Genomic DNA, 24,233 nt, shown 5'->3' with positions numbered 1-24,233 from the left:
CCTTGATACCCCTTTGTGCTCTGGAGGAAGCAGCAAGTCAGGTGGAGCTGCACTGATGTTTCTTTCATTTCCAAGTAATGTTGCAAGAAATATGTTTACAATAGTCCTAACTGCCCTTCAAACCCAAGATTTTTCTCACAATATCCCCCTTTTCCCATGTAAACCCTCTGAAAGCTTAAATTCAGCCTCTGCTCCACGCAGTGCTTGCTGAAGTGCGTGTAAAGGGGGGGAAATTTGTTCTAGTGTGGTTTGTCTGTTACAGAGAACTTTATCATCCTCCACCTGTACCAAGCAATGCGGCTTCAAAAGCTGCAAAAAAGGTGGACAAGATTCAGCTGTCACTAGACACCCAGCGTAGATGTTGGTGTGTGTACAGATGCCTGAAAAACTCTCAGGGTAGTTCAGAGACACCTCAACTGTTTGGTTTGGTTTGGTTTGGTTTTTATTCTACAGATCTTGATAACCCCAAGGACTTGGAAGTCCGTGACCCCACTGAAACCACCTTATCCCTTCGTTGGAGAAGACCAGTGGCCAAGTTTGATCGTTATCGCCTCATTTACGTTAGCCCCTCTGGAAGGAGGAATGAAGTGGAGATCCCCGTGGACAGCACATCTTTTATCCTGCGAGGGCTGGATGCAGGGACGGAATACACCATTAGCCTGGTGGCAGAGAAAGGCAGACACAAAAGCAAACCCACAACTGTCAAGGGTTCGACTGGTGAGTAACAGCTTTTGACGAGTGCCGTGCACTAGGTCGTTGGGCAGTCACTAGCCCAGGTACAACTTCAGTTGATTGTGTAAGCCATGTCTGGGGAATTGCTTAAGAACATCAACTGCCTGCAGAGCAGGCTTAGCACTGTCTAGCATGATAAAATCGAGTAATAGCTGTGTATTTCCATACCTACTGAGTTTAGCTGCATGTTCTCAATGATTTCTTGCGTATCCTTTGAGAAGACTCACAAAGAACGCAGCTATTTGTCCCAGAGAAAACACAGACCTCATCCTTTGTTCTAAATGAGGCTGCTTTTTTGTGCGTTATGTCTTAAAACTTCTTTTGTTTTCTACAGCCAAAAACTAAGAGGAAGAGAGACCAGAATGCATTTAACATTACTTGTTCCTGCCTAATGAATTCTCTTCACAGCATGCCTCCACCCACCATGCTTCAGCAGTGTGAACAGGGCTTTGATGTTGCCCTTTTTCAGTTTTCTCATCCAAAAGTGAGAAAGGCTACCACCACAAATCTGGTCACAGTCACAATTTCCATTGGGTGCCATGACTGTTGCATTTGTCTACAAAGAAAGGGTCCATTTCTGCCATCTCCATGTGTACAAACCACTCCCATTAACCAGTATAAGTGGACTACTTACTGAACAAGATTTATTCTTTGTGAAACAGTTTGGCCCAGTTTGGTGCCTGCAGAATCATATCTTGGTATAGAACACGAATAAGTCCTGAACCTTTCTGTGCCTTAGGTAAATCCTGTGAGGCAAAGCTCTAACGGCTATAACTTAGCAGAGATGGTGAAATCAGAATCAGCCAAGCTACAGTTATTTTCCTTAGCAGATATGAAAGTGTTTATCCTTTTCTTCCCAAAGACCATCTATGAGGTCAAACGTTGCAGAAGTTGTGGGTTTTACAAATTCATACATATACAGCTTGACTGATCAAAACTGGTTTCATATTCCCTGGCAGTGTTCATGCCAGCAGAACCTCCAAATGCTTTATGGAGTTAAGTAATCTAGTTGAGCAGAGAGTTATGTGGTATGGTGTAAACAGCAGAAAAACATTAGTACCAAATTACTTGTTTGATGCATGAGCTAGGCCTGTGTCCAATGTAGGAAAAATTAGGAAACCTTGAGACACACAGGTACAAAAGGAAGCTGAAAGTTTATGTAGTAGGAGTGAGCAGGCTTCAGTTTTTCCAAAGTTACCTGTTTCTCTCTCTGTCTGAGGACTGAGTGGTCTCAAAAGAAGTATGCATAGATGGTGAAAAGGCAGAAACAACATGCTGTGGAATTTCACAGTCTGGTCTTTCCAGCACCACCTTCCAGTCTCACAATGTGGCTTCTTTTTTCTGGTTTGGATTTTTAGGCTTTTTATTAATACATTCATCTGGTCAGTGTATTTGTTTTAAGCCTTTACTCAGAGTAGCCTGTAAACAAAGAGTTCTCTGCAGTCAGCTCCTTAGAAGCAACAGCAGTAGTTGACATAACCTGTCTCTGTGACCTTCTTCCTGCTTAGGAATGGACAAACACAAGCAGTTGGGGAGGCAGAAATGCTCTGTAAGTCTGTGGGGTATAAGACAAGAGGTCTCTTCTTCAGTTTGCTTTTTCGTCTACCCTCAAATCAGTCCTCTTTATCCATGTTCCCAGTACTTGGGAGGTCCTGAAATCCTAAGGCTAAGACAAACAAACTTGTTGTTTTACCCTCTCTTGCAGAGCTATGGGGGACCTCAGGTCCATTGCACTGCTGGGGAGAGTACTTGGAGGAACGAGGGAGAGAGAGTGGAATGATTGAAGTGGAAAATGCCAGTAGCACAGCTGGGACTGGACTAGCTCTTCTCAGTGGGTGGAGAAGACAGTCCCGCTGTTTAGAGGGGCATGTGCCATCCCCACTGAACAAAGGAGCCAGGGACTGCAGAAGGGCTGAGAGTTTTTCTTTTCAGAGTTTCCTTTGCTTCTCCAGATTGCAAGTTTTTCATCTTATATTCTTTCCAGCCTCGTGATGGTTGAGTCAGGTTTCTCTGCCAGCAGGTATTCAGGAGTTCCCCTCACTTTATTTTTGTTTGTTTGCATGGTGAATTTTATGTCAGTGAGGGTAAAGCTTCTTTCAGCCCCAGAGCTGAAGGTCTGTTGGTGCCTTCTGTCCCCTCTCACATTCTTTCAGTTATCTTTTCTTGTATATCAACGCTCAACACACAGACAGCTGAAACGTTCAGAGCTCGTGAACCTCTAGCAAAGGACATGTGACAAAATCTTCCGTGGTATAGAATGGCATCTTTCTGTTGCTTCTGTCTCTTTATCCATCTGAAAGGCAGCTCAATTGACAAAGTGGTTTGTTTAACTGATGTCCGTGTTTCTGCATTCAAGGGATGGTAAAGGTTATAAAGTGAAATTTGCTAAATATTATTTTGTTTTGCTGAAAAGGAAAGACTAAATATTTCACACTGCCATTTGCTTGTCTGTTTCTTTGTAGCTCTATATAGTCTAACCCTAATGCAGGCAAGGACTCCTGACCCGGAGGAGCTTTCTGGCTCTGGGAGCTTTCTTTCTCCAGAGACCTCAGGGATGCAGGAGCATGCACTGAGGGACCTTGTGGTCTCAAGGGTAACAGACCACGGCTTTAGTGTCTCATGGCATGCAAATACAGGAGTCTACAGTAGTTTTGTGGTGGAGTACAAGGAAGTGTCATTGGCAGCTGGGCCCCCTGCCGAAACCTTCCTGCCCAGAGAATCCCTAGGTGCTGTGATTGATGGCCTCCAAGCTAACACTTCCTATAAAATCAAGGTGTTCGGATTGGCTGGAGAACAGCGCTCTTCTCCTCTGGAAGCTGTGGCTACAACAGGTACTTCCTTTCTGTTATTAACGAAGGTATCACAAACTAAGGTACTGCTTATTTGTTAGAGGTCCCACCCAGCATCGCACTAAGGTTTTGGTTTAGAACCACTTCAGAAATCAAAGAAAATGAGCTAGTTTACTAGTTGGAAGAACCTTTCTGGCAACATGTCTTGAGAATGTTACATCAGATTAACAGCTAATCTGTAGGGTGAGCACGTAACCCAGCTCTGAGGAAGTTGAGCAGTCAGACTGCAGCTTTGTTTTCTCTTGCTCTGGTTCTGGAACCCTGCCTGCATAACACAATGTGGGTCCGGGAGGAGGACGGATGGTAATACATCAGGCATGAGAGGCCTGTGGAGATAAATGAGTGGACATTAGAGAAACCAAGCGCCAGCCTCAAATTCCTCTGCTGAAGGACCCAGATTGTGCAGCAACTGTTGATGAATTGTGGTTGTGATATTGTCTTGCCTCTGGAAGCAAGTTGCACATGGGAGCATGGCTTGGAGAAGTAACTTTTCCATTCTGACGAATGATTTTAAGAAGATTTATGCTGTTTACCAAAGACCCTTGTCTGTGTTGTGCGTCAGTCCCTCTTCCTCTCCTGGCTTCTACTAGACTAGATTGCGCCACCCTTTTATATACAAACTCACTTTTTATACAAAGACACATTAGGAAGACAACTAGGTGAGCCAGTTCAATGGGAAACTGCAGTGCTGACCACTGGGAGACTAAGTTTGCCAGTAAAGATTGTCCAATTTCTTCAGGTGATTACTCTTCTGAGATTCCCTGGAAGCTCTCTTAAACATGAGATTTTTTCATGGTAGCTACTGTAGTGTTTCTGGCTTGTGATAGACTGTAACACTTTCTTTATGAAATTCAGAGGAGGACAGGCACTGCAGGCCCAGTTTAATCAGCTGCTTGAGAGACTGGAAAGCCTTTTAGCCAAAGGGGCCTGAAACAATGAAAATACCTTGGTAGGACATCATCTCTTACAGTGTGCTTCAGTTGATGAGACACTCCACAGTGAAACTGGCTGATATCCCCTCTTGGCAAATAATACAAAAACCAAGAGACAGAAGCAAGAAATAATGCAGAATACTGCTTGCTCCATCCCAAGGAAAATGTCCTGGCAGGACATTAACATTCTTTGTACTAAAATCATCAATGAAGCGTTACAGTGGAATTCCTCAAAAGGCTAGCAACAGCAGTATAGACATATTTAGGCCATTTTCAGCCTGAAGATTTCACCAAGAGAATGATATTGAGAAGTTTTCCAGTCTGAGAAGGAGCGTATGTTTGTTGTCCATCCGCTTTCCCTTCCACATAGCTTTCAGCTCTTTGGCATCTACTATTCATTCATCTTGCCACCATGAATCATTCTATCTGGCTGTCATCCACCCACCTAGGGGTCCTAGAGCTCTCTTTCTCTTCTCCTCATCTATTGCTCTAGTTCCTAAGTCAAATGTTTGAACGCCATTGGTCTTGCTGTCCTACAGTTCGACTGCTTTCTAAATTTTCCGTGTTCTGTTACAGTACTCTATCTGCTAAACTGTGGACACTGATACTGTCTGTAGTATCAGAGTGTTTTCCATGTATTCACATCATTTTTCTACCTGTTACCTGTTTGTATACAAAGCCACGTATTCTTCTATCAGACATGAACCTAATGTGGGGTACATCTCCGTTTATATATGTGTGTAGACGGTAGGCCACTCTTTCTCATCCACAAATTCAGTTGTAGAGTTCACAAATTCAGTTGTGGAGTTAAGTCATTAAACCCAAGGTAATATTCAGAATTAGATCTGAAAAACTCAGAGGTAATGTGTGCTCCATGAGACAATCTGTACGTGGCAACCTCCCATGTAGTTGTTAAAGTTGGCACAAGAAAATTAATCCACTTGTGACAACAAAATTCTGAATTAAAATGCCACTTTGATGGTTGCTCCCTCAGTTTTTGTATAATACAGTTGAACTGCTGCTGTATTTCCTGTTCAGTTGAGAGTAACCAAGTCCTTGTGTGGTTATGCTATAACTGGCAGGAATTTGGGTGAAATGTCAGTAGCAGTGGTCAAGTAAAATGAGGGAAAATGAGAAGTGAGTTTTGACTAATACTACACAGGGTTTTCTCACGGATCCTCAGTAGATCGGGAGTGTAATGCCAGCCTTTTTTTTTTGTTGTTTTTTCTCCCCATTATATTTTTGGATATTTTGTCCTTGGTTTCCAACCCAGGGTGCATGGCATTTTCCCAGTGGGACCATCCACTGAATGGAGCTGTACCTGTGTCACATACTGCTACCTTTCCCTCCCCACTGCTCTGTTCACTCCATCTGTGCATGTCTTCTGCAGAAACACTCCGTAGTACAGCCCAGCTACCACTATGCATGTTAAGGCTGAAAAAGTACCAGTGCACTTGTTCGATGCCATAGTTTTTCACTTGTTCCCAGAACAGGAAAGAGCCAGTTGGTATCTAATTGTGCACGAGCAGCTGAGAGTTGCAGAAGGCTAACGGTTCCACACTGCATGTCCTCCTGCTTTGTCACATGAGTCCAGTAACCCTGGTGCAGTCAGGTAATAGTTCTGACAGTCGACTTGCTGAGAAAGAGGGGATCATGCTAATGGTTACCATTGCAGGTATGCTGGTGTGATGACAACAGGGCTGCCTTCAGGTTGCAGCACATGCAGGGCCTTGTGCTGGGTAATTTAAGGACACCCCTTACCTAAATCAAGAATATCAATGATATATGTATATATAAATCACTGTTACCTCACAGGCTTCTCTACTTCCTGGAGGTGAGCAGAAAACCATAGTTTTACATCTGTATTTGTCCTGAGAGTTGATTTTCAAGCTAACACTTCTGCATTTATTTGAAAATGGTTTTAATTGATCTTTCTCTTCTGAAAACATGTTTATTCGTATACATGTGTGAATTTGGAGACAGATGCTGAATCCTGAGTACATATTTGTGCTAATCAGATTGACGGTGCTAGATGACTTGCTCTCTCTTAATTGAATGCAAGTGGAGCATGAAAGCAAGGAAGTCATTGAGGTGTGAAATGATGTGGTTTTCCACTAATGAGGAGATAATTCTGCATGTCAGAAAAATCACCTGCCTGTTGCCTTGCAGTTGTGATCGGAAACACATTTTCTGTGCTCTCCACAGTTCTCAGATTTTCAGAATCTGACTGTGCTACAGGATATATTCACAGATCAGTCAGCATGCTGAAGGCCAAGTCTTTTTCACTTCTGTTCCTTTGGATCTCTTTAAAGAAAGATTGCTCAAGTTCTTTCTGTCCTAGCTCTTAGGTAAGGATGTGTGTGTCTCCCCAGACCTTTTTTGGAAATTCTGCATGTATCCAGATGGATATCTCCTCCAGGCCTGTTTTCGATTGGATAGGATGAGGTTTAGCATGCTTATGCTGTGGCTGATTTCTCAGTCTGGATCTGGATATGTTTGCGATATTTGGCATGCACTCCACTTACAGTTTGTCTCAAGAGCAATTAGTGACATGCTCTAGTAAAGGTAACAGGCATGTTTGAAAGACTTAAGGTTCCTCACCGATGTAAATTAGCAAAGTTCTTTGGTGGTAATCAAAGTGTACTGATTTACATCAACCGAGGATGTGCCCATTTCTCTGCTGCAAGCACTTCAGCTCGGATCTTGCTCGTTAGTGTGGTTATGTGAGAGCCATGTTGTGCCTGATGATGCTACCTTTGCTTGTGGCCTGGATTCAGTCTCCAAAAAAGAACTACCTGTCTGTTTTCTCTGTTCTTAGAGCTCTTACTGCCAAGCACACAAACTGCTGTGTAGCAGGTGTTAGCTGTCTTTTGGTATATTTGGGGTTTTACTATCAGGAAATTTTAACCTGTAATTTACCTCTGTTTAGCACATCTAGTCACAACACCTGGAGAATCAATCAATGAAACATCACTTAATCCTGCCAATCCTGCACCTACAGAGCTAAGTTATTTAACAAACCCCAGCGCTGATGCTCATGCTCTGCTTTCAGTGCCCACTCACCTTCCCACCTCAGAAGCCACTGGTGCTCTTCATGACCTTAATATAACCCACAGGACTTTCCGTAGTTTAACCCTGTCTTGGGCAGCACAGGATGAGGTATTTGATCAGTTCTTTATCACTCTGAAAGACCCATCCAGTTTAAACAGAACACAGGAAATCTTTTTGCTGGGAAATCATCGAGAAACAGAAATTATCAATCTCACAGCTGGCACACAATACCAGATTAAACTCCATGGAAGCACTCAAGGTCAGCTCTCTTGGTCCCTGGAAGCCCTAGCTACTACAGGTATTTTCATATGGATTCATTAGTCTTTTCTGCTTTGAAATACAGAACTTCATTTTCTTACTGCTGTTCCACTGCAGAAATCCTTGGCTTTATGAGTGATGCATTTCCTTCTTAGCTGGTGGGGTTTGGTGGCTTTTATTTTTCTTTCTTCCTTTTGCACGGGATAAAATTCTTATTGCTATGGAATGAGAGCCTTGAGTGATGCAGCATGGACAATGCCCCATGCAGCTTTTAAGGCGATGTAGCATCAATTCTCCCTTTTCAAACTGCATGCAGAGAGAGAGATTGATGCATCTGCTATTTACCAGGCACATGAAAATAGCAAGATGCTACAGGGGTTTATCTGGATTGTGGCTCAAACACAAGAAAGATTGCAAGGAGGTTGCAGTTTGCAGCATTGGCATGAAAGTGGTGATGTCAGAGAAAAAAAAAGATTGTAACACATTGGGAGTATACTTTTCTAAAAACTTTCACCTCTTATCCTTATTACATGAATTTCATGAGGAAACAGGCTTATAGCCACAGGGCTCAGTTCAGTAATGATCAAAGTACCAGTGCGGAAGTCCATATCTGGAGAACCTAGCTGGAGACTAATGACTGTACCTGTCCATCACCCAAAGCCAAATTCACAACAGGAGATAAAATATTTACATAGAAACACATAGATAATTTCACCCCTACAACAAGGCCAGAGCAGTCTCATCTCTCAATGGTTTGTTCTCTCTTTTTTTTTTTTTTTTAAAGGAAGAAACATCATCCCTTGATATCATTTGTCATGACGTTGTCACTGTTTTGTCATATATGTTGGATGCTTTATGGATGAGGCATTTGGAGGTCTCCAAGTTGGTGCATGATTTTGTATGAGAATCTCTTGATCCCTAGAGAGCATGAAGAGGTTGTGTGCACTTCCATTTCAGGCATGCATGAGAAACTAGGGAAAGGGACTTTGCATCTTGGAGGTGAATGAAACTGAGCACTCTTCAGAGAAATCTGAATTGCTTTTAAGCTGTGATGATTACTGCATTACCTATTATAATCAAGCTTTTACTCACAAGATTTTACCTTACTATAACTTTTGGTTTAGTTTCATTTTAATTTTAAGGAAATGTGTTTGTTTTGTTTGTTTCTGTTGCCACCAAAAGATCGTTATTTCTGATACAACCAGTTCCTTTTCTGTCCTGCTTTCTCTTTTTCAGCTAAACAGCATTATTTTCAGAGGATTCATATTTTGCCTCAATGAATCTCATTTCTGTTCCTGATAAAGCAAACCAGCTTTGGATTCATGCTTGGGTTTTTTGAACATCATTGTGTTATTTCCTAAACAATCTCTTCCTTTCTAACAGATGGGAAAATCTCACAAAAAAATTGTGTTCCTGAGTAGCAGCATTTCACTATACGTTGGTGCATCTCACTGAAGATATTTGACTGTGATCTATGAGTGCTCAACCTCTGAAAATACAACCCCACCTACCTATATAAGGCTATGCAGCAGTCATACAATATGCACTCCATTTTTACAAGGGGGAACTTTATATGAGTAATGTTGCCGGGCCTAATTTTGATTTATTCCAGTGCTCCTTTATCTTCTACCTTAAAATATGCATGAAGCTTAAAGCTGAAGTTTACAACTGACAAATCAGATCCATTTCCCTTGTGCATTTTCTCTTACAAATCTTGCTCATGCATATTGGGATTATTCAGATAGACTCTGTTCTTATTATAATGCTTATGTGTCCATCAATGCAAATAAATAAGAAAAGTACTAGAAAGTCATGGTAGTCCATAGGCCAAAGATAGATCATATGGCAAGATTTTCCATGTAGAAAAAAAACAGGTTTTACTTTGTCATTTTCCCATACAACTGCTAATTTCAGGGAATTGATTGTATTGCCTCTGTAAAAGAAGACTTTCTATTCTTGATGAGAAAATATCCTGAGCTTTCAGATTTAACAGCATCAGAGAGATAGGTCTGATGGTTCCCAACTTCCTTGGCCACCCCTGTGATGACTTATGGGGATGTTAACTGCTGTGAATGCAGATTTAAATTTTAGAATAATATCAGTAACTCAGAAAATCCGACCTTCTCTGCCCTCAGGAAGGTTTTGCAGACAGAATGTAATGTAAAGAAGACAAATCCATTAAACTAAAGACATTCAGACATGGAGGAATTTTCCCCTTCTTTATTGTTCTGGATTACAAATAGTTTGGAAGAATGAACTGCATCCTTCATGTAGACACAATGAACTGCATATACATCTGAATCCCAACTACTCCAAACTCAGTGTCTCCCTATCCTTACAACAGACATTACTGCAGCATTCACAGTCACTTCATAATGGCAAACACTGAGTTGTTAATAGTGCAGTGAAGTGGTTATTGCAACACTTGCCTGTCTCACGGGGAGTTGTAATTAGTGTTGGCAAAACGCTTGCAGCTGTAAGATAGTCTATAAGCTCTTTTTTGCAAGTAGTCTTTTAGCATTAATGTGGTGGTTGTTTATTATTACAGTTCTTTTCTTTCTCTTCTGTTTCGCCCTGTCTCTGAAGAGACTGCAAGTTATCTGGGGCAGCTGAGAATGTAAATGTGTGTGTGTGGGGGGTGCATCTCCGTGTCACTGATTGCAAGTGAAATTCATTAACACGAAACGTCATTAAACAACACGTCATCACCACTAGCCTGTAACCTGAGTAACCGATTGACTCTCTGTCCTTATTCAGAGGAGGAACCTGAGCTTGGAAAACTATCAGTATCAGAGCCTGGCTGGGATGGTTTCCAGCTCACCTGGACAGCAGCCGACGGGGCCTATGAGAACTTTATCATTCAGGTGCAGGAGTCTGACAATCCTGAAGAAACACGGAATATCACAGTCCCAGGTGGACTGCGCGTTGTAAATGTTACAGGCCTCAAGGCCAACACTCCTTATAACATCACACTTCATGGTGTGATTCAAGGCTACAGGACCAAACCCCTTTCTGTTGAAACCATGACAGGTATCTTTTCAACTTGCTCGTCCAGTCTCATGGCTCCCTTTCATTGCAGGCGGGGATGTGAGCCAGAGCTATTGCAACGGCTCGGCAAAGCTTGCTCACTTCGTCGGCTTTGCATGGGGTGCACTGAGCTCATTAAAGCTTGGCTGAACATCTCTGGCATGGAAATGTCTCATGATTGGGCTTTCCAATAAGAGTCTCAGTGCCCTCATGGAACCCTTCACTTTAGGAATGCTTTTTTCCCTCACCTCAGAATGGCTTGTTTTGTTCCCTTTACTCGCTTCTCTGCTGGTTGACACTAACAGCAAAACCCGAACTGGCTGTGGTACATGCTTGGGAAAACCCAGCTTGCCTTGTAAAAATTATAAAAATCTTTTCTTTATAGCCCAGGGTATCAAATCCTGCGAATATGTTTAGTTTTTACACTTCAGAAGTTACTTCTGAAATTATGCATTAGCTTCTGTGTAAATACAAACTCAGGGGTATAGCGTGTGTGTCTGACTCAAGGATAAGGACAGACACCTGCTATAGGTTCTCATATAGGGAAGAACACTAATTCCTACCAAGAGTATTATCGTATATTAAGCCACGTAAGGTTGTTAAACAGTCTGGTTGGTCTGAGAAAGATATAATGTAAGATGACCAAATTCAGCAGAGCTACCCTGGCATAAAACCAACCTGAAAGAAGGAAGGTAAGCCCTGCATTATCAGAAGATTGCATAGACACAAGAATACTTTTCAGGCTGATCTTGTGAAAGACAGCAGTTTTAAATGAGACCTTATGAGCTCTGACTGTGAGAGGTAAATCTATACCTACATCTATCCTGTATGGCTCACTGAGTCTTCCAGGTGTTATGATCATTGGTAATTAACAGAGTATGAATTAATTGGCAATAAAAGAGCACCAGTGGCTCTTCCTTAAGATAATTTCTTGTAGACAGTATCTTCTGCCTCTGGGCTTTCTTAGGGACCTTTGTATCCTCCTGTGATTGTGAGATAGGCAGAGCTTGCTCATGTCTGATTTACCCAAGCACATATTACCCGGCTCAGAAGGGATAAAAGCACGCATAAGAACTAAACAATTAAAACATGAAATGCAGTAGGGCTTGCTTGTTTCAATAACGCTTTCAGCAGCCTGCCTTAGATAGAAATGTGTCTGGCACAAGGCGCTTGCCTTGGGCTGCATCCCACTGCAGGCTAGAAGTCCTGTGCTTTGAGAGTCCAGTGTGAGCTGGTAGCAGATTGCCCATTGAAACTAGACAAATGTGGCTAGACAAAGGGAGCTGTAGAGGGAAAAACAAGAAAACAGACATCATGGGTGTCCTGCCTAAATATGCAATCTGCTCTCATTTTATTAACTTAATGAAAACAGCAGAAGATGCCCTGCTGAGGTTTCCCCTTCCCTTTCTGGGTCATGCTCAGCACCCGGCTTTTCAAAATTTTCCTTTCTGGGGACTTCCAATTGTCAGAATGCTCTGAGCCTTCCTGTGACGCATCAGGGATATCTACAGAGAGGAAGAAACCCCAAGGCAGCTATCACTGGTTTGAATTTTGGCTCCAGATCCAAAATTACATGCCAGCTTTCATAGGCTGAAGCTGAAAGGGAAAGCAGAAGAGCAAACAAAACACAACATTTTCCTTTGGATAAAGCAATAGCTCTAACTTTATCTTCTCCTAAAACTGGAAGCTGACTTTTCCAAATACCCTGGGAGCATTCAGAAAAGTTCTTTTGCATCTGTTTTCATGCTCAGACCTCAAAGACACAAGGCTGCTCCTAGAGGTAAAGGGAAATAACACAGCTTTAAAGCTTATTTTTGGTTTAATATTCCTTTTTTTTTTTTTTTAACAGTTTGAAATGCTTTCATTTGATTTCTTCCCCTTTGCACCTATCTGCTTGTAGCAAGCTTTTACTCAAACCCTCTTCTCCATCGGCAGCTTTGAGCGCTGCCAGCATGAGCAGAGAGAAGCACAGCATTTCTGAGCAGGAGGAGGCACAGGGCTGTCCCCTTCTGACCAATGTTGTTTCCCTCCTCAGGAGTGCACCCAGAAGTTGGTGAGCTAACCGTTTCCGACATTACTCCTGAAAGCTTCAACCTTTCTTGGACAACCACCAATGGCGACTTCGACGTCTTTACTATTGAAATTATTGATTCTAACAGGTTGCTGGAGCCCATGGAGTTCAACATCTCAGGCAATTCAAGAACTGCTCATATCTCAGGGCTTTCCCCCAGCACTGATTTTATTGTCTACCTCTATGGGATCTCTCATGGTTTCCGCACACAGGCAATAAGTGCTGCAGCTACAACAGGTATAGAAAACCTACCTCAATGCTAACTCTCCTTTCTTCTAACTCTTCTTTACAGGTTGTGCCCCTTTGCCTGCCCCCAGCTACCCCATCAGCCTACCCATTACCAAATCCTCTACCTCATTGTTTGACACCTTCTGAGGAAGACCTGCCGGAGACATTCTGAACTGTGAATGTTAATCCACTGTCCCAACCAGCAAAGTCAGTCAATGACATTGTGATGTGATTTCATTCACACACTAAGATTGCTCATGTTCAAACATTAAGGTTGGGGCAACCTCTGACACAGATGAGAAGCAAAACAATTTTTCCCAGAACCAAGTGAGAGATGATTCCTGATGTTAGCCTTGCAACATGTGTTTGCACCTGTCACACAGCACAGAGGAGACACTATTTCTCTCAGATAAGCTGATTTCTAGATATAGTTTTTATTCTGATTCTCTAAATAGATTTCAGGCATATTTCAGTCTGTTACAGCAAACTCCTACAAGACAGATGCAATTCTTGAAATCAGCTTCAGAATTCAGTTTACACTGGATGAGAGATTGAAAGAATCCATTTAACTTGATGGTGGCAAATGAAATAGGTAGGCATTTAGTTGTTCGCACATTGCACATCTCAGGGTTCTACAGTCCACAGCTTTTCCAGAAAAGACAGGGAAGTCAAATGTTTGATGCGCTTTAGCCAATTACAGTATGGCAATGGAAGGAGAGGACGAGACTAGAGAAGCATCATCATAATAGGCAGGTAATAGCTCATGTTGTGATCATTTAATATCTCTGCCAAATTTTTCCTGATGACATGATCTTAGGAAAAGTTGTCACAGCATTTTGTAGCAGTAGATTAACGTGGTCAATGACATTAAGCAGAGTATTAACTTTCAGTGATCAGGTAACACAGAGTTGCAGTTGCATATATTTATTGAATCATGAGTAACATGGGCAGGGTGACTGCAGGGGTGGTGGTAAGAAAAACAGTGAGAAACACAAGGGTAGATGATCTTTGAGACCTGTGGCTCATGTGAATTTGAACTCCTATATTATTTTGTTGCTTTGGGTTTTAATAATTGCGATACATTTCCATTTGTTTTTCTTCCCGTAGTAGAGGAACCTCTCCTTAGCAAACTCACTGTATCAAATGCTACCTCAGACAGCATGTCTCTCACATGGGAAGCGCAGGACAATGCCTTTGACCATTTTATTCTAGAAGTCAGAAACTCTGACTTCCCTTTGGACTCCCTGGTGCACACCGTGCCAGGGGTCTCCCGGCGCTATGTAGTTACCAACATCAAAGCTGCCACTAATTACACTGTCCAACTCCATGGTGTAATTGATGGGCAAGGTGGTCAGACCTTGACAGCACTGGCAACCACAGGTATTTCACCTTTCAGGTTTGCTTTTTTCTCTTCTTTCTTTTGCTGTCCACCGAACTGCTCTAAAACGAGGCTCCAACTCATCATCATTCCTTTGGTAAATTATAGGGAGATCACTATGAGGGGAGGTTGAAATATTCTGGGCTTGAGAACGCTTGGAAAAAGAGAGATCTGGGCTGATGGAAAAGGCTGAAAAAGTGCCCCCAGCATTAAGGGAGCCAGTTGTAAACCATAATTGGTTTCCTTATATATACACTTGTCTGCAAGTTCTGTGTATATATAATTGACTTGCTCCAGATGGTTAATAGTTTTCACAGAGTATCTTTGCACCTGCTCGGGAATAAAGTTCTTGTTCATCCCACCCTCACTTGCTTTGTTGTGGGTGGGAGGCCTTCATGTCTTATCAGCCTGGAGAGGCACCTGCATGCCATTTTGGGTCTTTGTTCTTAAAACCAAATGTCTTCCAAGACATTTGCATCTCTTCTGGGAGTTTCATGCAGCATGCTAAATGACCAACCAAAACTGCATGGAGTGGTCTGGCCACCTTGTGCTGGTTCTGACATTCTCTGTCTGTTTTTGTAATGTGTTCTCAGCAGAGGGCAGGGCTCAAACCCCAAGTTCACCCTTTCTTGATGGTCAGCCCACCACTCTGTCACTTGCATCCCTACCTTTGATTCTCTAAGACCTGTCTTGTTTCACAGGATGTCAGAGCTTTTCCTGTGGTGATTCCAGGATGGTGGGAGATCACTAAGACTTAATTTAAACTTATTTTGCATGAACTGTTCTTTGGAGTCTGGGTGTCATGATGTGACCGTGCCTGACTGGATACAAGTGGCATGTGAAGGAATGTGGCTATTTCAGGATGAGACTGGAAAGGATCGGTTTGTCCTCTTTGACCTGCATGTGGGGCTGATGCTCCATGCTTGGTTTCTCTGGGTTCTCCACCCAAGTCTGTTTGCTTTGTGGACATTTTCTCATCTCAACCCCTGTCTTCAGAAGTACCATGCTTACATGGTGACATCTTCACTGTCCGCCATGAAGGCATTGACGGTCACTGGTTGACAGCATGACAACAGCATGTGTCCTTAATTGGGGCCACTTGATTTCACCTGTTCCCACACAATTCCAGAGAAGAAGGTGGACTATTATTTGAAAGTCTTGCAATGAGGGATGGGAGTAAAAGTTGGAACATCTTGCAGCAGTTCATATTTTAGATAAAAAAAGGATTTTATTCTTCCACTATTCTCTTTGTCAATAGGATACATCTTTCTTATTTTTCTCCCAGCATGAATCACTTAAGTAGTTATTTTCCTGTATCTTACTGGCTGCATTTCACAAGGTGTTCTTGGTGTATACTCAATTGATAAGAGAAAGAAGCGGAAAATCAGTCCTGAGAGCAGACACAGGATTCTCTGACCACCTGGCTGCCGGGTGATGTTTGTGCTCTCTCTGTGCTCTAATGAATCTTTAATCATTTTATGCTAAATGGATTAGCTTTATAACAGGATGGCAAAGGAGCTCTCCCCCTCCTATAGCCTAAAGGCCATGTCTGTCTCCTGCCAGGGAGAGATGTGATTTTGAATTTCCTCTAGCAGAAAAGGAAAGTCTTTTCTTCTTAAGGAAGTGCCCTGACCACTGAACAGTGGGAAAGGAGAGCACCAGCTATGCTGTGGGATTTCTTTTTGTTCAGTCTATTAGATATTGTCTGATTGTGCCTAATCAGAAGATGAGGAACACCTTATCTGTGGAGTGCAGGGAGGTTTTGGCTTGAGATTAGTGCTGAGATAATCACTGTTGGGATTGAAACCCCCTGTAAACTTCAAGGTCCAAAATTAAAAGTATCTAAAACTCCAGGCAAGAGAAACACTAAACAGCAGATGACCTGGGATTTCAAGGATGTCTGTTTTGGGCTCATCAAATTCCTGCCTGAATCCTGCTTTATCTAGTTTGGAATTGCTGTGGGTTTGTATTCCCATTAAATTCCCAGTGCAGAGTTCCTGCAATTTTTGTGGTTTTACCACAGGACTGTGCGCTATTGGTGCTTCTGTAAATCAGGCCCACATTTCATTAGGAAAATTGAGTTTATTTAAGAAAATTGAATGAAAAAAAATAAATTGAAAGTCAGCACTAATTTCAGTGGCTTCTTTCCAAAACTTCACAAAATAGCTTTTGCAATGCTTTTTTTTTTTTTTTTTCCCCTTCAACCACTGCAAAACAAAGCTAAAAAGTTCAGCCTTATCTTCAGGCTTATCTCCACTGCTAATTCCCCCAGCCCCTCGGAGTAATGCCGTCTCTTCACCTGTGTTCCTTTCTCCTTCAGAGGCTGAGCCACAGCTGGGCACGCTCACACTCACAAACGTTACTCCCGACAGCTTCAACCTCTCATGGACCACAAGAGATGGGCCTTTTGCCAAGTTCGTTATACACATTAGAGATTCCTATGCAGCACATGAACCCCAGGAGCTTACGGTGTCAGGAGGTGCTCGCAGCGCTCACATCTCAGGCCTGCTAGATTACACTGGCTATGACATTAACATTAAGGGGACCACCAATGCAGGTGTTCACACAGAGCCCCTCACTGCTTTTGTCATGACAGGTACATGCTAAAAGGTTTGAGAGTCTATTTATTGGCTTATAAAAATATATATTCCATCACGGATTTTTTTTTTTAAAAAAGCCTCTCTACAGCACTGAATATCTTGTCCAGCAACAATGGGTTTGTTTGTAAATTTAGTGCAAGGATGGGTCAGACCGGTCATGTTGACCTTAAAAAAAAAAACTTCTTGGAGGAGTACTCGTTTAAAGTGAGTTGAGAGCCCTCTGGGGTCTTTCTCCCGCGTATAATAATTCTTTTTAACTCCCAAAGTTTGAGAGGGAAATTTTCCTAAGAGTAGTTGTATCTGAAAGATCCAGAGAGGACTGGATTTTAGAACACCTCCTGTCCTGTGATGTCTCCTCAACACATCCCTTATGTCTGAATATTTGACTAGATTTTGACTGAGATGGGTTGTACATCACGTGCCTCCTTGATGATCAAATAAATGCCACAGAGTTCATCTTTTATGTATTATGTGGCCAGTGTGTATTACTAGGGCTTTCACATAGACATATGGGTGTCCCAAATGGGATTAATGGAGAAATTGAGGACCTTTCCCATTTCTCCTGTCTTCATTCACATGCAGTGGGAACACCAGTTGCAATAGCAGCAGTCCTCACAGAATCTGAGCTGACGGTTTCGGGGAAAGGCAATGTCCATGACCATTTTCCTAAAGGCAAATGGTTGCGTTTTGCACCAGCTCTGGTCTGCCCCCGATGACATTCAGTCACATAGTCAGAAGTGAGAACTCTGCTTCGAAGTCTTTCAAAGCTCTTTTGCAGGAGCGCAGATGCTTCCTTTTTGAAAATAAACCATGGACATTAGTATTTCGAGAGGAAGCTTCCCACAGCGCAGTAAACGTGGGGCACTCGACTCAGCAGAAGGATGTGCCAGCAGCTCATATAAACCTGCTGGTTTTAGAGTGTTGGTGTCACTCAACACTTATCCTATGAAAATAATTTTGTCATGTTGGGCTCTTAATTTATTTACTCAACTTTCCTGAGACCAAACCAATATGTGAATCATTGGGGTTGCTTGATTAGAGACATTTTTGCAGCTTTCTTGCTTCTAAGTTGAGTAAATTCAATCTGAATCTCTGGCACCCAAATGTGTAAATATCAAAACATAGATTATAAATTATAAAACTTTAGGAGGAAATTTTTATGCCGAGTTCTAACAGAACATTACTTTCAACAGTTGTGAAATATCAAAACCAAATGCAAAACCCTTAGAGAAAGTTGTATGTTTAACTAAAAAGTATTTTCTTAAGTGAGTGGAATTTTAGTAATTGGATGATCAGATGATTTAGATCCTGAGCCAACAAAGCAAGGTTTGTCAAATGATTTAGAGAAGCACTAGCAATGTCTGGGATCCAGGATCCAGGCCAAGGCTTAGCAAAGCCAGCTGATCTTCCTGTTTGACTTGAGGGATTTCGAGGGAGCAAAATAAACTGAGCAACTATCTTGTGAAAATTTGGCCTTTAATTTTTTTTTTCAGAGACTTGGTAGGAAAGTTTTGAGAAGCTGATCCACGGCCTCTAAACTTTGACAAATGTCATTCTGATGTGAAAAATAAAAATACCCCCTCACTGAAATTCCTTTAAGTTGGTAACATACCACAGTAGAAACTGCTGATGAAGCTCTTTGGACAGATTGTTGTTCTGTTCTGCAGTCATTAGCTCCTGCCCTTAGCCATTGCAAACTCTGGCTTCTCTCCTATCCCCCCCCAAAAAGCAATCTTGCAAGTGTTTAGTACTTGCACTGGCTATGACCCTGACTGATCAGTGTCCTTCTGGCAGCCCTGGCATCTCTGACCCCTCCACCACTGAAAAGAAAAGCTGGAGATATGTGAAGTAGAGAGGTAAAGAAGCAAAATACAGGAATTGTGAATGCCAAAGTTGAGGCTTGTCCCTAAAGCACTGATGGTGGACACAAGTGGAAGGAAATTAAAGCTTTATGCATAGAATTTCTAAAACAGTTTTGGTTATAACTGTCTCGTGATGTAATAGAAGAAATGTGCTTATGCAGTGAGCTTGGAAGGAATTTCAATGGAGCTTGTGAGATGACGTGCTGAGACACGCTTGATGAAAATTAAGAATTGAGCATCTAACTTCTGGAGGCTCCATTGAAAATCCTTGTCTGTGGTCCTGGCTATGCACTTCTAATAAATCCATATTTTGGGGGAAAATGGGATTTATGTTTGGTGGAATCTGTGACCCTTTCTAATTTATAATGTTTTTCGCTTCTTTTTTTTTGTGTGTGTGTTTTTGCACCTTCCCTTATTGTAGAGGCCATGCCCCCACTGGAAAACCTAACAGTCTCTGACATTAACCCTTATGGGTTCACAGTGTCGTGGATGGCATCGGAGAATGCCTTTGACAACTTTCTAGTAGTCGTGGTGGATTCTGGCAAGCTGCTGGACCCACAGGAGTTCCTCCTTACAGGAGCCCAGCGGCAACTGAAGCTTAAAGGCCTTATTACTGGCATTGGCTATGAGGTTATGCTTTATGGTTTTGCCAAGGGGCACCAAACAAAGCCCCTAAGCACTGTGGCTGTTACAGGTATTTTAATGTGAACAATTTGTTCTCTTCCACCCTTCCTTTCTTGCTTTTCTTCTCACATGGAAGATGTTTTATGCAATCCATTTGCAAAGCAAACCTTGGCTTTTGCATCCTTTTCTGCATCGTGGCTACACATAACTCCTCCTGATTTGTGACAGGTTCACCAATGAATTTCTGTTCCTTTTAACTTCATGTTTCCTTTTTGTTCTTATGAGGGAACCTGTAGCAACGCATGACATGGGTTGAGGGGTGAAAGGTTCTGGTATGGTCATGCAGGTACTTCTAACCAAATTCATTAAAAAAAACTGGCTGCATGTGAGAGCTCGTCTTGTTAACATCTGCTGGGCACATTAGCATTCTCCAACTTGCCAACCAACAGGACCTTCAGGAAGAGTCATACTGGATTTCTTGCCCTTGGCCACCTTTCTTTCACTGTATGGGTTCCACCCACAGACCATCAAGTGCTGCAATTGCCGCCCATACAGTTGGCATCGCTCTCCAGAAAGCCTTAGCTCGTGTTTTCAACCTTATCATAGCTGCTGTTTTCCAGCAACGTGTACTTCCTTGAAAAATCATTGCAGACTGATTCTCTAGCCCCATAACCATCAAGTCTCTTTTGCGTGTTGCTGACTATGCAGCAGTTAAAGCTGGGGGTTACCTGATTGGGGGTTCATGAGAAAATAAATCATAAGGTCTTTCTGTGGAAGAAAGTGCATTGGACATGCTGTAAGACAGCAACCACTCCAGTAGCATTTCTATAGGTAAGAGTGCCTGACCATACAAAGCTAAAGATATTTCGCTGGTAATTAACTTACAGCTCCTGGGATCCTCTTGAGTGGGTTCTTTCACTAAATACAGTAGGTCTTGCATTTGGATTTAAGTCTGCTTCTTAAGGGATATGAATTTTCATTACTCCTCTTTGCTGCTTTGGCTTTTGTTTCATATAGAAGCAAAGGATTCATCCGATCGGAGCATCACAGATGCCAGAAGTGCATGAAATTAGGGGTTTGCATGAAGAAAAAGACTCTCAAGTGGCTTCTGTGTGCCCTCCTAACAGAGAGAGACCTGACAATATTACAGGCATGCCTGCAGTTCTGTAACAAGAGCTTGTTTTTATCATACATAAAGGTTTCACATAGGTAGCAAGGGAGAAATGCACACGAATCTTACTGTTAGCATGTGTCACTTTGCATGTCAGGGGCAAATGGTGTATGTCCATGCAGTGGATTTGCTGTTAAAGAGCGAAAGTTTGAATGGGCCTGCACACACTGACATGTATCTTCTTCAGTACGTGTATAATGCTAATACTCCTCTTATTTTTTTTTTTAATAGCTGGCAGATTGTTTCCCTTTCTTTGAACTGTGGTTGGATTCTTGCAGTATGTTATATCCAGACCTCAGGCAGGTCACTAATGAACTGATTAAAAAATTGTTTCTTTTCCCTACTGCTATCTTCTCCCTTTTTAGAAGCAGAACCCGAGGTCGACAACCTTCTGGTTTCAGATGCTACTCCAGATGGTTTCCGTCTGTCCTGGACTGCAGATGATGGGGTTTTCGACAGTTTTGTTCTAAAAATCAGGGATACCAAAAGGAAATCTGATCCACTGGAACTAATAGTACCAGGCCATGAGCGCACCCACGATATAACCGGGCTGAAAGAGGGCACTGAGTATGAAATTGAGCTCTATGGAGTTAGCAGTGGACGGCGTTCGCAGCCCGTCAATGCAGTAGCAACCACAGGTATTGTCTTTGCAGTAGGAAAAGTGTAACATGTTCATGCCTGTTTTTTTCAGCATCTCTCCTCTTCAGAGCCAACTTGGACTGTTACTGAGGTCTTTGAACTCTCTCCTGCATGTCCCTTATCCAAGTTACTGGTTCAGTGGGGTGTAGTTATTTGTAATCAATTATCTCAGATTCCTTAGCTTCTTCACCATCTATTTAATGTGGTTTTATTTAATTACTTTCATGATCTGGATTAGGCAGCAGAGTCTAGCAATTAAAGCTAGACTGGCTCTGAGAGCCAAGAAATATTGTCTCTGTATCAGCCTTTTTCAGTAATTTCCTGGGACTAATTGCATATCACCAGTCCACAACTGTTTACCTCCCTAGAAAAGACGTATGACAAAATGAATTTCCCAGAGCTATTTAGAAGTTTATTTATGGCTTCAGCAGCATAGGACTAAGCACCATTAACTTAGACTGATCTTACCAGGAGGAACATATGCTTGATAATTCAAAATAGACTTGAGTTTCTTGAAAATGAAAACTTTGAACTCCCTCGGCAGAAGTTGTTTTATATTCTCATTCTTGTGTGTCAAAAATTTTGATATAAATTAGCTTAGTGACTTACCCAGATAAAAACCATCCAGAAGAAAACATACAGGTATGACTGCCTGTTCATGCCCTTTTGTTTTGAAAATGCCAAGGCCTTAACCCTCATTTGCAGCATGCCAATTCCACAGAGCTGGAGTTCTTACCTTTCATAGTCTCACACTAATGAAGAAGCATTGTAAAGAAAACTGCAAATGTCTGCTGTCTGAAGTTAGCCTAAACCTCCATATGTTTCTGAAAAATTTCCACCAGAACATCATTTCCTCAGTGTCAGGGACGAGAAGGAATTTTTTGCTATTTGTAAATGGATTATTTTTTCTTGTATTATTTTTCTATGAAATTAAGTAGATATTAGTCAAGTAAAAAGCTGTTGAGGCTTAGGCTGAATTCCCAAGATTAATTAAAAAAAATGTATATATATAGTTTGAAGCATTTCATTTTGGCACTTTTGAATGAAGCTTTTTATTTTTTTTCCCACCAAAATAATGGTTTCATTTTGAAACATTTAAATCTAAAGCAAATGAAGGACTGTCCTGTGAACTGAATCTTCTCTCTTAAAAGTTTTGAGCTTGCTGCTCTGAAAATATAATAATTTCAATAGAATTCTGTGAGGAGGGGAATGAGAAGGGGACAGGTAAGTTCCACGTGTGAGGAAGCCAGCAGAAAAGCATAAAAGGGGCATTTGCTCAGCTGTAGCACTGTACTCCAGAGAACACACAGAAAAGGGACAACAATAACTCAGTATTGTACAGCTTTTTCCTGAAATAGCGTGACCTCATGATTCACCTTAATGTCCGTGGTGTCAGTTGTTAGCATGGGAAGCCCCATTTCTGAGCAGCTCCACTGATTGCCATCACATCCGCTGAATAAACAGCAAGGGCATATATACACTCACCCAGACATTTACATGAAGCAGAACATACATCCATCACATCCACCTCTCTCCAGGCTCGTGAGGGTTGACTCATAATGGAGAGGGATGTTTAAAGTCAACGGCACTCATTAGCAGCATGTCCCCATTTTCACTGACTTCCAGGATATTTATGGTAAACCACTAAGAGTTATCATTTTCCTCATGACTACATTCTTATTCAGTTCTTTCAGGGAGATTTAGCACATGTCACCTGCTGAAGCAAATAGCCCAAAAGATGTTTGTCAGATGTAAATAGCCCATGGATAATTGATAACAGAGCTGGAGCCACAAAAATCCAGCTAAATAATTCAGACAGCAGGTTACACCACACTGGGTGGCTGTGGCCACCAAGGCATCTCACTGGTTTCTTATTTAGGAGTTGATGATTAGACAAACATATGTATATTTATAGCATTTCCAGTCTGGTTGCAAAGGAACGTTTCTATCCCTGAAGGGGGTGGTAGCTCAGGGTTATGTTCAGCCTTGCTTTATTTTGGCCTGTGTACAAGATACAAGTGAGCAAGGAACAAATTACCTAGAGAGTCTTTAGCTTTAGTAGAGCAGATAGTAAACTAACAGCTGGAACAAAGCTAGCAAACAGACCAGCGAACCTAAATCAAACACTACCATGGAAGTGAAGGCAGGAGAATAATCTAGACTGAAAGTCCTTCCTTGTATTTATCACTCACAGCTTTCTTCTTCCCTCCATGGGCACGTACCCTTGTATACACAAACGCCTTCAGGGATCAGGTCCACAAACAGTGTAATTGGTGCAGTTGGGGGAATCCGGTTTGAGCACTGCCAGGCTACCCTCTCTGAGGGTCTGACCTCTTCCCTTTGTACAGCAAACCACCCACCTGCCGGGAGGAAGGAGGGGGAGGAAAGGTCTTGCAGTGTTCACATTTTGCTGCCCTGTCCTCCTCTCTGGTTTTCCTTCTCTTTCAAGAAGTCAGCAAGGCAGTTGATCTGGTAACAGCCATGGGCTTTGGATGTGGAAAGGATGAGTAGGGCAGGACTGGTATTTGCCGTTTTCTCCATGTCGTTTGTGTTGGTCCTGCAACTGGTAACTTGCCCATGCTGAGATAGTCTTGCAGTGTTCACATTTTGCTGCCCTGTCCTCCTCTCTGGTTTTCCTTCTCTTTCAAGAAGTCAGCAAGGCAGTTGATCTGGTAACAGCCATGGGCTTTGGATGTGGAAAGGATGAGTAGGGCAGGACTGGTATTTGCCGTTTTCTCCATGTCGTTTGTGTTGGTCCTGCAACTGGTAACTTGCCCATGCTGAGATAATTTCTCTTCCTCCCATCGCAGC

The 24,233-nt window shown here is 42.2% G+C and overlaps 1 protein-coding gene across 1 annotated transcript in view; it reads left to right on the top strand.

The window, feature by feature from the left end:
* The window catches only part of TNC (tenascin C), a 47,927-nt gene that overhangs the window by 9,105 nt on the left and 14,589 nt on the right, over positions 1–24,233 (top strand). The window contains exons 9-12 of the mRNA XM_010158324.1: positions 454–717; positions 10,580–10,852; positions 12,885–13,157; positions 21,149–21,421. Of these exons, the coding sequence (XP_010156626.1) occupies positions 454–717; positions 10,580–10,852; positions 12,885–13,157; positions 21,149–21,421 (1,083 nt within the window). The remainder of the gene's footprint in view (positions 1–453; positions 718–10,579; positions 10,853–12,884; positions 13,158–21,148; positions 21,422–24,233) is intronic.

Source organism: Eurypyga helias, unplaced genomic scaffold, assembly GCF_000690775.1.
Source record: "Eurypyga helias isolate BGI_N326 unplaced genomic scaffold, ASM69077v1 scaffold9549, whole genome shotgun sequence".
In the NCBI taxonomy this organism is placed as follows: domain Eukaryota; kingdom Metazoa; phylum Chordata; class Aves; order Eurypygiformes; family Eurypygidae; genus Eurypyga; species Eurypyga helias.
This window is presented reverse-complemented; position numbering and strand designations above follow the sequence as displayed.